The sequence below is a fragment of the Hyperoodon ampullatus genome (assembly GCF_949752795.1).
Source record: "Hyperoodon ampullatus genome assembly, chromosome: 18".
Lineage (NCBI taxonomy): Eukaryota > Metazoa > Chordata > Mammalia > Artiodactyla > Ziphiidae > Hyperoodon > Hyperoodon ampullatus.
The window spans coordinates 1,247,884-1,260,718 of record NC_136931.1 but is presented as its reverse complement, the minus strand read 5'-3'; the positions used below and the strand labels follow the sequence as shown (position 1 = coordinate 1,260,718).

At 61.2% G+C, this 12,835-nt stretch overlaps 2 protein-coding genes across 3 annotated transcripts; one reads left to right on the top strand and one right to left on the bottom strand.

Moving 5' to 3' along the window:
* Positions 1–5,466: 5,466 nt before the first annotated feature.
* Positions 5,467–10,042, top strand: CDT1 (chromatin licensing and DNA replication factor 1; the record flags this gene model as incomplete). The annotated part of the gene is made up of 10 exons (XM_079723159.1): positions 5,467–5,697; positions 6,176–6,307; positions 6,387–6,538; positions 7,059–7,256; positions 7,355–7,500; positions 7,658–7,758; positions 8,168–8,356; positions 8,642–8,782; positions 8,859–9,060; positions 9,424–10,042. The coding sequence occupies 10 exons, from the start codon at positions 5,467–5,469 to the stop codon at positions 9,585–9,587; spliced, it is 1,656 nt and encodes a 551-aa protein (XP_079579285.1). The 3' UTR covers positions 9,588–10,042.
* Positions 10,043–10,239: 197 nt separating this feature from the next.
* APRT (adenine phosphoribosyltransferase) lies at positions 10,240–12,577 on the bottom strand. 2 transcript variants are annotated; one of them, XM_079722949.1, is made up of 5 exons: positions 12,455–12,577; positions 12,213–12,319; positions 11,011–11,144; positions 10,685–10,763; positions 10,240–10,425 (listed from the first exon to the last, which is right to left on the bottom strand). In XM_079722949.1, exons 1-5 carry the CDS (start codon positions 12,532–12,534, stop codon positions 10,256–10,258), a joined length of 570 nt encoding a protein of 189 aa, XP_079579075.1. In that variant the 5' UTR covers positions 12,535–12,577; the 3' UTR covers positions 10,240–10,255. The 2 variants fall into 2 exon arrangements, with proteins under 2 accessions (XP_079579075.1, XP_079579076.1); XM_079722950.1 differs by having other exon boundaries at positions 10,282–10,559.
* Between the last annotated feature and the right edge of the window lie 258 nt (positions 12,578–12,835).

Below are 12,835 nucleotides of genomic sequence, written 5' to 3'. Positions count from 1 at the left end.
CCAAGTCACTCCCAGTCAGGGATGGGGGCCACCTGGGTGGGCAGATGGGCTCTGGCTCAGCCCACATGGGTGGGGCAGCCAGCAGGGGCCTAGGTTTTGTTTTATTTTGTTTTTTGCGGTACGCGGGCCTCTCACTGTTGTGGCCTCTCCCGTGGCGGAGCACAGGCTCCGGACGTGCAGGCTCAGCGGCCATGGCTCACGGGCCCAGCCGCTCCGCGGCATGTGGGATCTTCCCGGACCAGGGCACGAACCCGTGTCCCCTGCATCGGCAGGCGGACTCTCAACCACTGCGCCACCAGGGAAGCCCAGGGGCCTAGGTGTGAATGTCAGCTCAGCCCCTTGCAGGCTGTGAGGCCCGAAGCAAGGGGCTCAACCTCTCGGGCCTCAGTCTTCTCGTCCATGAAATGGGCGTTATCTGTAGCCATCTACACCCTAGGTGGCTGTGTGGATCAGACAGAGGTATGTGTAAAGCTCTCAGGACGATACCTGGCACGTGGTAAGCACACACACTTCGGCTGTTAATATTCAGTGCTTGACTCCCTTCTCCCGGGGGTCCTTCGTCACCAGAAGCTTGCCACCTCACCTCTGGATAGCTCATCCCGCAACGTGGCCTTGACCTTGCTCCGTCTAGAGGTGGGGCCTGCGTCTCCGTCCCTGGAGGCTGGGTGGACCTTTGCAACCCCTGCGTCCCACAGGAGGGGCGGAAGTGGTACTGCAGGACTTCCAGGGCTCTGTCACGAAAGGGGCTATGGCCTGCATGATCTCTGCTGCAGGGCCTTTACACTCGCAGTTCCTAATGCTCTGGATTCTCTTCCCTGGCAGCTCCTTCTTGCCATGCAAGTCTCAGTTCACATGTCATTGCCTCCAAGCAGCCTGCCTGAACCCTCAGATGTAAAGTGGCTCCCCTGGCACTCAATCCCATGGCCAGGTTTCACATTCTTTATCTGAAATTCTCTCTCTCTCTCTTTATAACTAGTTTCTCTCTCTCTCCACTAGAATGTGAGCTCCTTGAGCAGGGGCCTCATCTGTCTTGTTCTCGACCTGGTGCGTAGTGGGTCCTTAGCAGCCAGGTTCCCGGGGGGCACTCAGTAAATACTGGTTGATCAAATGAATGAAGACACGTTCAAGTTTCTCCAGCGTAAGTACCCACAGACAAGGGGTCTAGCCCCTCTGCCATCTGGTCTCTCTCCCATCCAGGCATTTCAGCCGGGCTATATCCTCTTAGCGTTCCACACCTATAAGCCAACCTGACATGGCTGGTGGAACCCTGTCAGAGAAGGGTTTTCACTTCCCTTCTCTATACTTTTACTAATGCAGCCTCATATGGACCCACCTTTGTGACCATGCTTTAATCAACGCTCTTTGGGTTGGAAGAAATAGAAACCCACCCAGAGGCACTTTAAGAAAAAGAGGCAAATGTATAGGAAGGAATCAAGGCTACCTCATAAAAAAGTGGGCCTCACAAGAGAGCAAACTGGAAACTATTAAAAACCATCTGAGGGGCTTCCCTGGTGTTCCAGTGGTAAGACTCCACGCTCCCAATGCAGGGGGCCCGGGTTCGATCACTGGTCAGGGAACTAGATCCCGCATGCATGCTGCAACTAAGAGTCCACATGCCACAACTGAGGAGCCCACGTGCCACAACTAAGACCCGGCACAGCAAAAATAAAAGAACCCACATCTGAGTTAGCGGCTGCCTGGCTGTCTGTCTCTGGGGCCACAGGGTCCCTTGCTCGCTCTATCTCCACACACACGGTGGAAGGTGGCTGTCCTCCTCCATCTCTCTTTCTGCTACCAGGGGAGACAGAAGGGGATTCTAACTCGAGTCCCAGGTCCCAGAAGAGGTTCTGATTGGCTCAGCTGTGCGCTCTCACACCAGGGGGCGGTGCTCGGGAGGGGCGTCGCCCAGTGCTGCCCCGGCTGCCAAGCTCCATCACTGCAGGTGGGTGGGCAGTTTTCTGAGAAGCAACTGGCCCCAGGGTTGAAGCCACCCCAAAAGGCCTGTCCTCCAGGGGTGACATTAAAAATACGCCACAGTGGCACAGCCAGACCCTGTGCCAGGGCATGGGCAGTGGCCATAGCGGTGGGGCGGGTCCTGAGGCCCCTGCTGTGGGGCTGCCCCCTTCCTGCTCGCCGGCTGTGAGGGGTGAGTGTGCAAAGTCCCCAGACCCCCAGCACTTCCCAGCCCTCATCCCACCCCCACAGACGAGGTTCACACTCATGTTCTGGACTTGAGACTCCAGGGAGCATCCTTCTCAGCCTCAGCTCGTCCTAGAGCCACTCGGGGCCTGCGAGGGCCCCAGAGCTGCCCCCAACGGGAGGAAGTCTGTGCAACGCTTTCCCTTCCCAGGAGTCCCCTTGCGGTCCCCTTGCGGTGGACACGCTTGGCGGCGCGTGCCTATCACAAAGCGTGTGGTGGCCAGGCGGGAAGGGAGTCCCCTCCCGAAGCGTCTCCCTGGATTTCTCAGGACCCTGGGGCCTGCCTGGGGCCCCACACAGCTCTGGGAGGGCATGAGCCAGCGTCCACTCTGTGGCTCCAGGCTGGTGGGTGGGCAGGTGGCGTGAAACGCCGGTGGCGCCTGCTCAGCGTCGCGGAAACCCGGGGTGGCCTCCGGGCCGCTTCCTGCCCATCAGCTTATCTACAGAGGGCAGGGGCTGGGCTAAACGGCAGGCGGGGGGCCGAGCGCACAGTCACTACTGTCAGGTCCTGCCGCTGCCACCTCTCCAGACCAGGTGTTTCTGTTTTCAAAATGTGAAACAGAGAGTGGGAAACCACCTTGTTACACCCTCCCTCCTGATGAGCAGCTACGAGCCAGCCGAGGTGTACAAGGTCCCCTTATCGCCTCTGGTCTCAAGAAGAGGCTATGCCTGCGGCGTAGGCTCCCAGGCAGGTCTAGACTCCCACACGTTGTCCCTCTTTAACGCGCAGAAGGCTCCACTTTGACTCAGGTTGATGCCTGCCTACAACCCCCAACCACTGTTTTGATTAAAAATGTGTTTTATGGAAATCAAAACTACAATGAGGTATCACCTCACACAGGTGAGAACAGCCATAGTTAAAAAGTCTACAGGGGGATTCCCTGGTGGTCCAGTGGTTAAGACTCCACGTTCCCAATGCAGGGGGCCCAGGTTCAATCCCTGATCAGGGAACTAGATCCCGCCTGCCGCAACTAAGAGTTTGCATGCCACAACTAAGAGCCCACATGCCGCAACTAAAAAAAAAAAAAAAAAAAAGATCCTACATGCCGCAACGAAGACCCGGTGTAGCCAAATAAATAAATGCTAAAAAAAAAAAAAAAAAAAAAAGTCTACAAATAACAAATGGTGGAGAGGGTGTGGAGAAAAGGGAACCCTCCTGCACTATTGGTGGGAATGTAAATGAGTTGCAGCCACTGTGGAGAACAGTATGGAGGTTCCTCATAAAACTAAAAATAGAGGTACCATACGATCCAGCAATCCTACTCCTGGGCCTATATCCAGACAGACTTTAATTCGAAAAGACATATGCACCCCTATGTTCACTGCAGCACTATTCGCAATAGCCAAGACATGGAAACAACCTAAATGTCCATCAACATATGAACAGATAAAGAAGATGTAGTATATACAGACAATGGAATATTAGCCATAAAAGAGTGAAATAATGCCATTTGCAGCAACATGGATGGGCTTAGAGATTACATACTAAGTCAGAAAGAGAAAGAGAAATATTATATGATATCACTGATTGGCAGAATTAAAACAAAAATGATACAAATGAACTTATCTACAAAACAGAAACAGACTCACAGACACAGAGAACAAACTTGTGGTTGCTAAGGGGGAGTGGGAGCTAGAGAGGGTTGGATTGGGAGTTTGGAGTTAGCAGATTCAAACTACTATATATAGAATGGAGAAACAGCAAGGTCCTACTGTATAGCACAGGGAACTATATCCAATCTCCTGAGATAAACCATAATGGAAAAGAACATATAAAAAAAAAGAATATGCATGTGTATGTATAACTGAATCACTTTGCTGTACCACAGACATTAACACAACATTGTAAACCACCTATACTTCAATAAAATACATTTAAATAACACTTTACTTGGTGGCTCAGAGTACACACACCGAAACAAAACTGTAACAAAATGTAGCCTTGGGGGCTTCCCTGGTGGCGCAGTGGTTGAGAGTCCGCCTGCCGATGCAGGGGACACTGGTTCGTGCCCCGGTCCGGGAGGATCCCACATGCCGCTCCGGACCCCACATGCCGCGGAGCGGCTGGACCCCGTGAGCCATGGCCGCTGAGCCTGCGCGTCCGGAGCCTGTGCTCCGCAACGGGAGAGGCCACAACAGTGAGAGGCCCGCGTACCGCAAAAAAAAAGTAGCCTTAAAAATGCTGGCCTCGGCCCACTAATAACTTGCTACTGGCTGCTAACAAAATATGGCTCTAGTTGCTGTGCCCTTTGTAACATGTAGGCAACGATGCTTCTCTACCAAACTGTCTCATCAGCCCCCAACCTTCTCACTCTTGTCATTTTGCAAGCACCACCCCAACTGACGTTTCTGCTCCTTTAAATTTTACTTTTGTAAAGGCACGATTCGTGCTCCTTACAGAAAACTTGGAAAAGATGGCAAAGTAAAACTCCCGTCTCAGCCCTCACCCCCTCCCAAAGACAACCCTTGTGATTTTGTTTCCTCCCAGACCTGTGGTCAGACTTCAGAACCAGGCTGACTGCATTTTTCTGTAATGGGAATTCCACAGACATCGAGCCTGCCAGATACCCAAGCTTCAGGCTTTAAGAACTTTCTTTCCAATTTGGCCATTTGAGAGCAACTTTCTCTTTCAAAATAACAGCTCGATTGAAACATAACCTTCACCCTTAAAGAAGTGTGCAATTCAGTGGTCTCGGTCCGTTCGCAAAACTGCCGAACACCTTCTTTCGAGGCGCATCCACCAGCCTCAGGGTCCTGGGCCGCACACTGGGCGCCAGGCCCAGGACACGCCGAGACCGCCGCCCCCGCGGCCACGTGCGCAGCGCCCTCCTAGTCCGCGCAGCCGGACGCCAGCTTCATTGCACCGTATTAGTTTAAATTTCAGGTGGAAGCAGCGTAGCATTTTCCTCTTTGCCAGAACAGCACTGGCTCGGCGCCCACCCGGAACCGTGCCGCCCGGCGCAGACCCATCCAGGACCCGGGCAACAACCCACGGACCACCAAACAACACAGACCCCACCCCCCCGCCCGCTGCGGCGCATGCGCGGTAGGCGCAGCCCGAGAGGGCCAGCGCGCACGCGCCCGGGCCCGTCCGTAATGCGCCAACCCCCTTGGCCAAGGCGCCGATGGTTCCGCCCACGGCCGGGGCGGGGCCAGGGCGAGGCGCGAAAATCAGCGGGAAGAGCGGCTCCACTTCCGCTTGTGATGCTGCAGTCGCGGTCCTGCAGCCCCGGTTCCGCCGCTCCCGCCGCTCCCGCCGCTCCCGCCATGGCGCAGTGCCGCCTCACCGACTTCTTCGCGCGCCGCCGTCCTGGGCTCCGGGCCAAGCCGACGCGCACCAAGCCGGCCTGGCGCACCCCGAGTCCCGCCAAGCCCGCGCCCCCCGCCCCGGCCCCCGGCCCCGGCAGCAGCCGCAAGCGCGCCCGCTCGCCCGCCGGGCCCACGCGCGACGAGCCTGCGCCGCCTGCGCGCAGGAGGCTGCAGCTGCCGGCCAACGCGGTGAGGGCGCGGAGGGGGGGAGGAAACTGAGGCCTGGGTGGGGGACAGACGGGAGGGAACCGGTGGAGCGGTGAGTCGGCCCGGGTGGGGCGGGGGCGGGGCTGCTGGAGAGACCTGCCCTGGAGGAGGGCACCCACCCGGGTCGAACCCAGGCCCCCCGCGGGAGGAGGGGCTAAGGCCAGCTCACGCGCACCTGGCAGGCGGGGTCCCGTAGCCTCCAGGGCCTCCCTTCCAGAGGACTTCCAGTGACGGGAGGGTGCCTGGTCTGACAGATGCTGGGGGAGGGCCAGAGCCCAGAGGACTGGTAAACGCCAGGTTCGTCTGCAAGACTGGGGGAGGGGTCAGGCCTGGGTGACTCTGGACCTGGCTGTGAGTGGGGCGTATCCTAGTTAACCAAGGGGTCAGGAGAGCTGCTTTCTGCGAGATGGTGCACCCCAGAGTCTTGTGGTTTCATCCCCTTTGGGGTCCTTCCCACCAGGTCTCTGGCCCTAGTTCCCCAGCTGCCGCTGGCTCCCCAGAGCACTGTTCTCCCCAAAGCAAGAAGACGAAGAAGGCCACCCTCTCAGCCAGTCAGCGACCTTGCCTGGCAGCCCAGGAGGACAAGGACAAGGTGAGGAGGCTGGACTGAGGGCAGGGGAGGTGCACTGGCCTGGGGTGACAGGCGGGTTGACAGCACTCTGTGTCCGCAGGTCCCTTCCAAAGTCACTCTGTCTGAGCTCAAGTCGTGCCTGCAGCGGGCACAGGAGCTGGGGGCACGGGTCCAGGAGCTGAAGGCAAGTGCACAGAAGGATGCTGGGGAACCCAGCGCGCCGGAGGACAAGGGGCACCCAGCCAGGCTGTGGTGAGTCTAGGGAGGGCGGCCAGGCACCCAGGAAGGGGTGGCCTGGTGGGAGGCCTGGCAGGGCTGGGCTGTGGTGGTTCGGGTGGGGGAGGGCCGCGTCCTCCAAGGAGTCAGCGCAGTGCAGTTGTGTCAGCCTCCACCTGTGAGAGGGCCAGCTCCTGCGAATTTCAGACCACCTGGCCAGCCAGCAGTTACCGGGACCTGCTGCCTGGCACCGTGTCTATCCTTCCAGGTCACGTAGTTATCATAGGCCTCTTACAGACAAGGAAGCCAGGGCTGGGGATGGTCGGGGACCGCCCTGGGTGACAGCTGGGTTTGAGGCCAGGCTTTTGTCTCTGTCCCTGGTAGTGCTCGTGACCGGGAGACAGTGGGTGTGTAGGGGCTTTGTAGACTGGTGCGCAGTGTGCCCTGGGGGTGGGACCCCCGGCTCTGGCGTCTTTCCCCCCAACTTTGCCTGCCGTTGGGTGCGGGAGGTGGTGGGTCTGGTGCTTCTCTCACGGCGCCCCTCCCTCCCTGGCAGTGGTGAGCAGATGCCTGCCTACCAGCGCTTCCACGCCCTGGCCCAGCCGGGGCCCCCGGGCCTTGTGCTGCCCTACAAGTACCAGGTGCTGGCCGAGATGTTCCGCAGCATGGACACCATCGTGAGCATGCTCTACAACCGCTCTGAGACCGTGACCTTCACCAAGGTCAAGCAGGGCGTCCAGGACATGATGCGCAAGTGAGCCAGGGGTTGGGGGGTCAGGGCCTCGTCCTGCCCTTGGAGTCCGTGCGCCCTCTGACCCCGGCTCCCTGACCCCCTGCACCCTCATCCCGTAGGCGCTTTGAGGAGTGCAACGTGGGCCAGATCAAAACCGTGTACCCTGGCTCCTACCGCTTCCGCCAGGAGCGCGACATCCCCACCTTCAAGGATGGCGTCAGGAGGTCTGATTACCAGCTCACCATCGAGCCGCTGCTGGACCAGCGTGAGTGTGTTGGGCCTTGGATTCTTGCCCAGGATGCTGCACGGTTTCAGCGTGGGTGTAAGGCCTCGGGCACTGGGCCTTGTCTGAGACCCGTGGGGGTGGGCTGGGTGACTGGGTAGGCCCGGCCCTGGGGCTGAGGCCTGGACTCTCCCCACAGAGGCTGGCAGCGCGGCCCCCCAGCTCACGGCGTCGCACCTGCTGCAGCGGCGCCAGGTCTTCAGCCAGAAGCTGGTAGCCCGAGTCCGGGAGCATCACAGGGTAAGCGGGTGCCCTGGCTCAGGTCCTCATGTTGTCCCTGCTGTCGCGACCCCATCTGCCGCCGCAGGAAATGGGCTCCTCCCGAGGCTGAATTCTAGAGTTCTCTTAACCACTCTCCACAGCTGTCTTCTACACATGGGCAGGCGCGGGGCTGGGCGGGGACCCTGGCCCTGAGCAGACAAGCAGCGAGCTCGAGGCTGGTAGCTTCTGGCCCCGGGAAGCTTGGGGAGAGTCCAGTGGGTGCTGCTGGGTGCTCTATGCTGTACCCTCAGCCCAGCTGAGCACCTGGGGCTCAGAAAAGTGAAGTAACTTGCCCGAGGTTGCCCAGCTGGGACAGGAACCCGGACAGCTCTGCACACCCACAGGCAGATGTGCCCGGGGTCAGCTGGTGCCCCCCTTTCTCACACAGGCCTTCCTGGCCTCCCTGAACCCCCCCATGGAGGTGCCTGAGGACCAGCTGACACGCTGGCACCCCCGCTTCAATGTGGACGAAGTACCTGACGTCGAGCCGGCCGAGCTGCCCCAGCCACCCACTGTGGAGAAGCTGGCCTCCGCCCAGGAGGTGCTAGCCCGTGCCCGCAGCCTGATGTCACCCAGGGTAAGGCTGGTGCAGGGCGGCCTGAGCCCCATGTTGGTGCCTCACAGGCTCCACCCTTGGCTGTGGGCCTCAGGGTAGCTGGACCTGCCCTCCCCACAAGCGGAGCACCGCTCACCAGCAGGCTCTGCCCTGGGGCGGGGAGCACAGGCCCTCGATGTGCCGGGGTGACCGTGGGCTGGACAAAGGACTCTTGGGGGGGTCCACACAGGCGGGGTGTGAGGAGCCTCCCCTGCGGCTGAACCGGGGGGAGGCGTCTCCTGACCTCTCCCCTCTGACCTGCTCCAGATGGAGAAGGCCCTGAGTGACCTGGCCCAGCGCAAGGCCCAGCCTAACAGCCCCCAGTCCCCCAGCCCGGCACTGCCAGCCACCCCGCCGGCCACGCCGCCTGCCGCCCTAAAGGGGGTGTCCCAGGCCCTGCTGGAGCGGGTGAGTGTTCGGCGTCCCCGCGGGGTGGTGCTGAGGGGGGAGGCAGACGCCCCCTGACTGTCCATGCCCGCTGCAGATCCGGGCCAAGGAGGCGCAGAAACAGCTGGCACAGATGATGCGGCGCCCGGAGCAGGAGCGGCGGCTGCAGCGCCTCGAGCGGCTGCCCGAGCTGGCCCGTGTGCTGCGCGGTGTCTTCGTGTCAGAGCGCAAGCCAGCGCTCACCATGGAGGTGGCCTGCGCCAGGATGGTGGGCAGCTACCGCGCAGCCATGAGCCCCGGTGCGTGCAGGGCCCTCCCCAGGTCCCAGATGAGGGCGGGCACCGTACCCTTGGGCTCCCCTCCTGAGGCCGCCTGGCCCCCTTGGCTCCTGCAGCCTTGAGGGGCTGTTCCCACCCTCTCAACCCAATCCAGCCTTGTTTCCCCTGTGGTCCCTCCATCGGCCCCCAGGCCCCATAGGACTTGCCTGTTGCCTCCAAGGTCTCTGGTCCCTCTGCTGCTGGGCGCCGCCCATTTTGGGGTTTCCGCGGGAGGGTCAGCTCCCCGGCAAGGCTGCGTGGTCACCACTGGAGTCCTTCCCAGTCTTGTCCCGGGAGGCCTCACAGGGCCCTGACACCCAGCCTCACGTGCCCTCCTCTCCGCAGGCGAGATGGAGGAGCACGTGCAGCTCCTCTCTGAGCTGCTGCCCAACTGGCTCAGCCTCCACCGCATCCGCACCGACACCTACGTCAAGCTGGACAAGGCCGCTGACCTGGCAGGTGTCATGGCACAGCTGGCCCGCCTCGCCCGTGCCGAGGAGGCGCTGTGAGCCCGGCGGACAGGTGCCGACGCTGCCGGGCCCCCGGGCCTGTGTCTTACTTCCACTAAGAACACGACGCACTTTGCTTTCCCTGTCCCGAGTCCCCGTGAGGGTCAGGGCTCTGGCTGCTGGGCTCGAGGGCTTCTGGCCAGTGTGGTGGATGCCCCTCTCGTACACAGGGTGCAGGGAAGTGGGGGTGTGTGTGTCCGGAGGGTAGTGTGGCTGGCAGATAACCCTCCCAGGTGTCCACGTGGGATCCTGAGGTGGTCCTGGAGTATCCGGGTGGGCTGGGTGTCACACAGGGCCCTCGTAAGAGGGAGGCAGGCAGATGCTGAATCTGAGGTTGGAAGATGCCGGCAGGACCCAAGAGCCAGGGAACAGGCTCTCCTAGGGCCACCAGAAGGAACCCACACCCACACCCTGATTTTTGTACTTGGCCTCCAGAACTGTAAGATAAAGTTTGAAGTCCACACGTGTGCGTGATGAGTTACAGCAGCAGGGGAAGCCAGGGTGGGCTGCCCCTGTGTGTGCATACGGCGGCCCACAGGGCTCGAGAACCACCAAGTGCTAATGTCAGAAAGCGCCCAGCCTGCCGGGTGGGCCCCTGCACCTTCCCACACTGACACTGGGGAGGAGACTCCGCTCTACAAAGGCAGTCGTTTATTCTCATTCCACTGTCAATGAGCCTGCAGCTCCAGGCCTTGGGGCTTCCAGAAGCCCCAGCAGGTCCCCCAGGCAGCAGCCCCACTCAGGAGAAAATCACTCAGCCACAGGCGCAGAAGCCCCGCCCCGCCCTGCCGGCGGATCCTCTCCAGTTGGTGCGGGGCTGGGGCCCGGGTCACTCGTACTGCAGGAGAGAGAAGAAGGGCACAGCCCCCAGCTTCTCCCTGCCCTTCAGAGAGGTCAGCTCCACCAGGCTCACGCACTCCAGCACCTGGGCCTGCAGCTGGCCCAGCAGCTCACAGGCCGCACGCATGGTTCCTGGGGAGGGAGGGAGGGGTGGTGTGGAGACGGGCCCTGGGAAGCTGGAGTGCCGAGACCCATTCCCCACCCCCACCAGACCCTGACGCCAGGCCAGGCCCGGCCCGTTGGGGGAAGATCCTCACCGCCAGTGGCGAGCAGATCGTCCACAACCACCACCTTCTGCCCTGGCTCCAGGGCGTCTCTCTGGATCTCCAGCTCAGCCTGCAGATGAAAGCGGGCACGTGATCTACGAGCTTCCCCAGAACGGCCTTATGCGGAACTGACAAGGGGCCACCCCCTGGGCCCCAGTTCCAACCCACCCTGTCTCCTGGCTCTGTCAGCCTGGCCCAGCTTCTCAGTCTCTCTGAGTTCCCATGTCCACTCCAACCAACCACGGCAGCTGCACTGGAGTCCACGACTCTCCTTTTGGGAATGGAGGGTCCAGAGAGGCAGCCCCCAGCCTTCTCACCTTCCCGTATTCCAGTGCGTATGAGGCACACACAGTGGGGCCTGGCAGCTTCCCTCGCTTCCGGATGAGAATGCAGCCCAATCCCAGCTCCTGGGCCAGGGAGGGACCAAACAGGAAGCCACGGGAGTCTAGGCCTGTCGGTGAGACCTGGGGTGTTGGGGGGCAGCCGCGTGGTACAGCAGCATTGGGGTCCCCATGGGTCAGGGCTGAACAGTGACAAGTAGCCATCACAACACAGGACACACAGCCTTGTTGCCTCCAGATGAAAGACCAATGACATTCATCCACTTTGGGAATGTGGACAGATCACCTACCACACAGGGACTGCTAGGTGCTAGAGAGGCCAGGAGCTGGGCAGGAGCCACTCCGTACACAGCAGCATAAATAGCTGTGTGGCCTCGGGTAAGTCACCTGACCTCTCTCCAAAGCTCAGCTGCTCACCAGTGGCTGGTGGTACCTGAAATGCCCTTAGCAGACGGTTCAGCGTCTGCCCCAGGAGCTTCTAGTCCAGAAGGAGAGGCAGTGACTGCGCCGGCCACCTCCGGGGGTGGACTGAGCTGTGATGGGAGAACTCAAGGGCCTCTTCCCCACGTAGGAGTGTGGTTAGGGAGGGAGAGCTTCTGAAGGGAAGAATCCTCTGCAGGACTCAACCAACTGGAGCCCTCCAGCCTCCAGGGCAGTGCTGTGGCCCCTCAGGGTATCCAAGAACCAGGGAGGATCAGGGGTGGGGCTCTCAAAGAGAAATAGGACCTGCGCCAGGATCTTCCACGATCTCCTGGGTTTTCCTAAAACCCATCACTGGGTACAGGACCTGGCACACGGCAGGCGCTCAATACCCGCCGGTAAAACAAGAAAGCATGCTTGGCCCAGTGGATTCTGGTCAGACACCCCCTGGGGAAATTCAGCTCTGGGGCCCCACCTGTCGTGCCTGCCCTCAGCCCCGCCGCCGGCACCCACCCAGCAGAGGCGTTCCCCGGACGCTGGAGGGGCCTGTCGCCCCTCTCACGGCTGCAAAGTCGGGATGGGGCAGCGGGTCTGCTCTTACAACCCAAGCACCGTTGGGGCGCCCGGCGGGTCCCCTAAAAGACCCCCAAAGCCACCCTGCCCAGGGTAAAGGACTCCCGACACTGCGCCCTCACGGCAGACGCGAGCAGCACCAGGGAGAGTCCGGGGACCCGGCGGACCCCTGACGCTCCACTTGCCCGCGATGTAGTCGATCCTGCCGCCGTGGGCCTTTTTCAGGTGATTAGCCAGGAGGCTGATGGAGGCGCGGAAGGAATCGGGGTGCTTCAGGACGGGTGAGATGTCCCTGGCACGCAAGGACAGACCTGGTGACTCTCGGGCCCACGCAGAGCCCACCGCGCCCCGACATCCCGGGCCGCGCGGCCCGGTCCGTCCCTCCGTTCCTCCGCCCGCGCGCCCCACGTGGCCCGGCTGCCCGTACCTGAACAGCACGCCGGGGACGGGGAAGTCGGGGAAGCTGCGGATCCGCTGTGCCACCAGCTGCAGCTCGGAATCCGCCATCGCAGCGTCCGCGCGTCTCGAAAGCAAGGAGCCGGCTAGTAGGCTCCGCGCCTGCGCGGGGTGGGGGAGGAGCCCCCCCAGGGGGCGGGGCCGGGAGCCCAAGGCGGCTCCGCGCCAGCGTGGAAAGGGTCTGGGTTCGGGTGGGCGGGGCCCACCATCTCCCGTAGGAGGTACCGTATTTCATCGAATCTTAAGTGCGGTCGGTCTTAAGACACGTGCTTATTTCTTGTGCCCTGAACACTGGCGTCCCCGCCTCAAGGACGTTCGCGCGGGGCCCAGGTGCGAGTCAGGGTTCATGGAG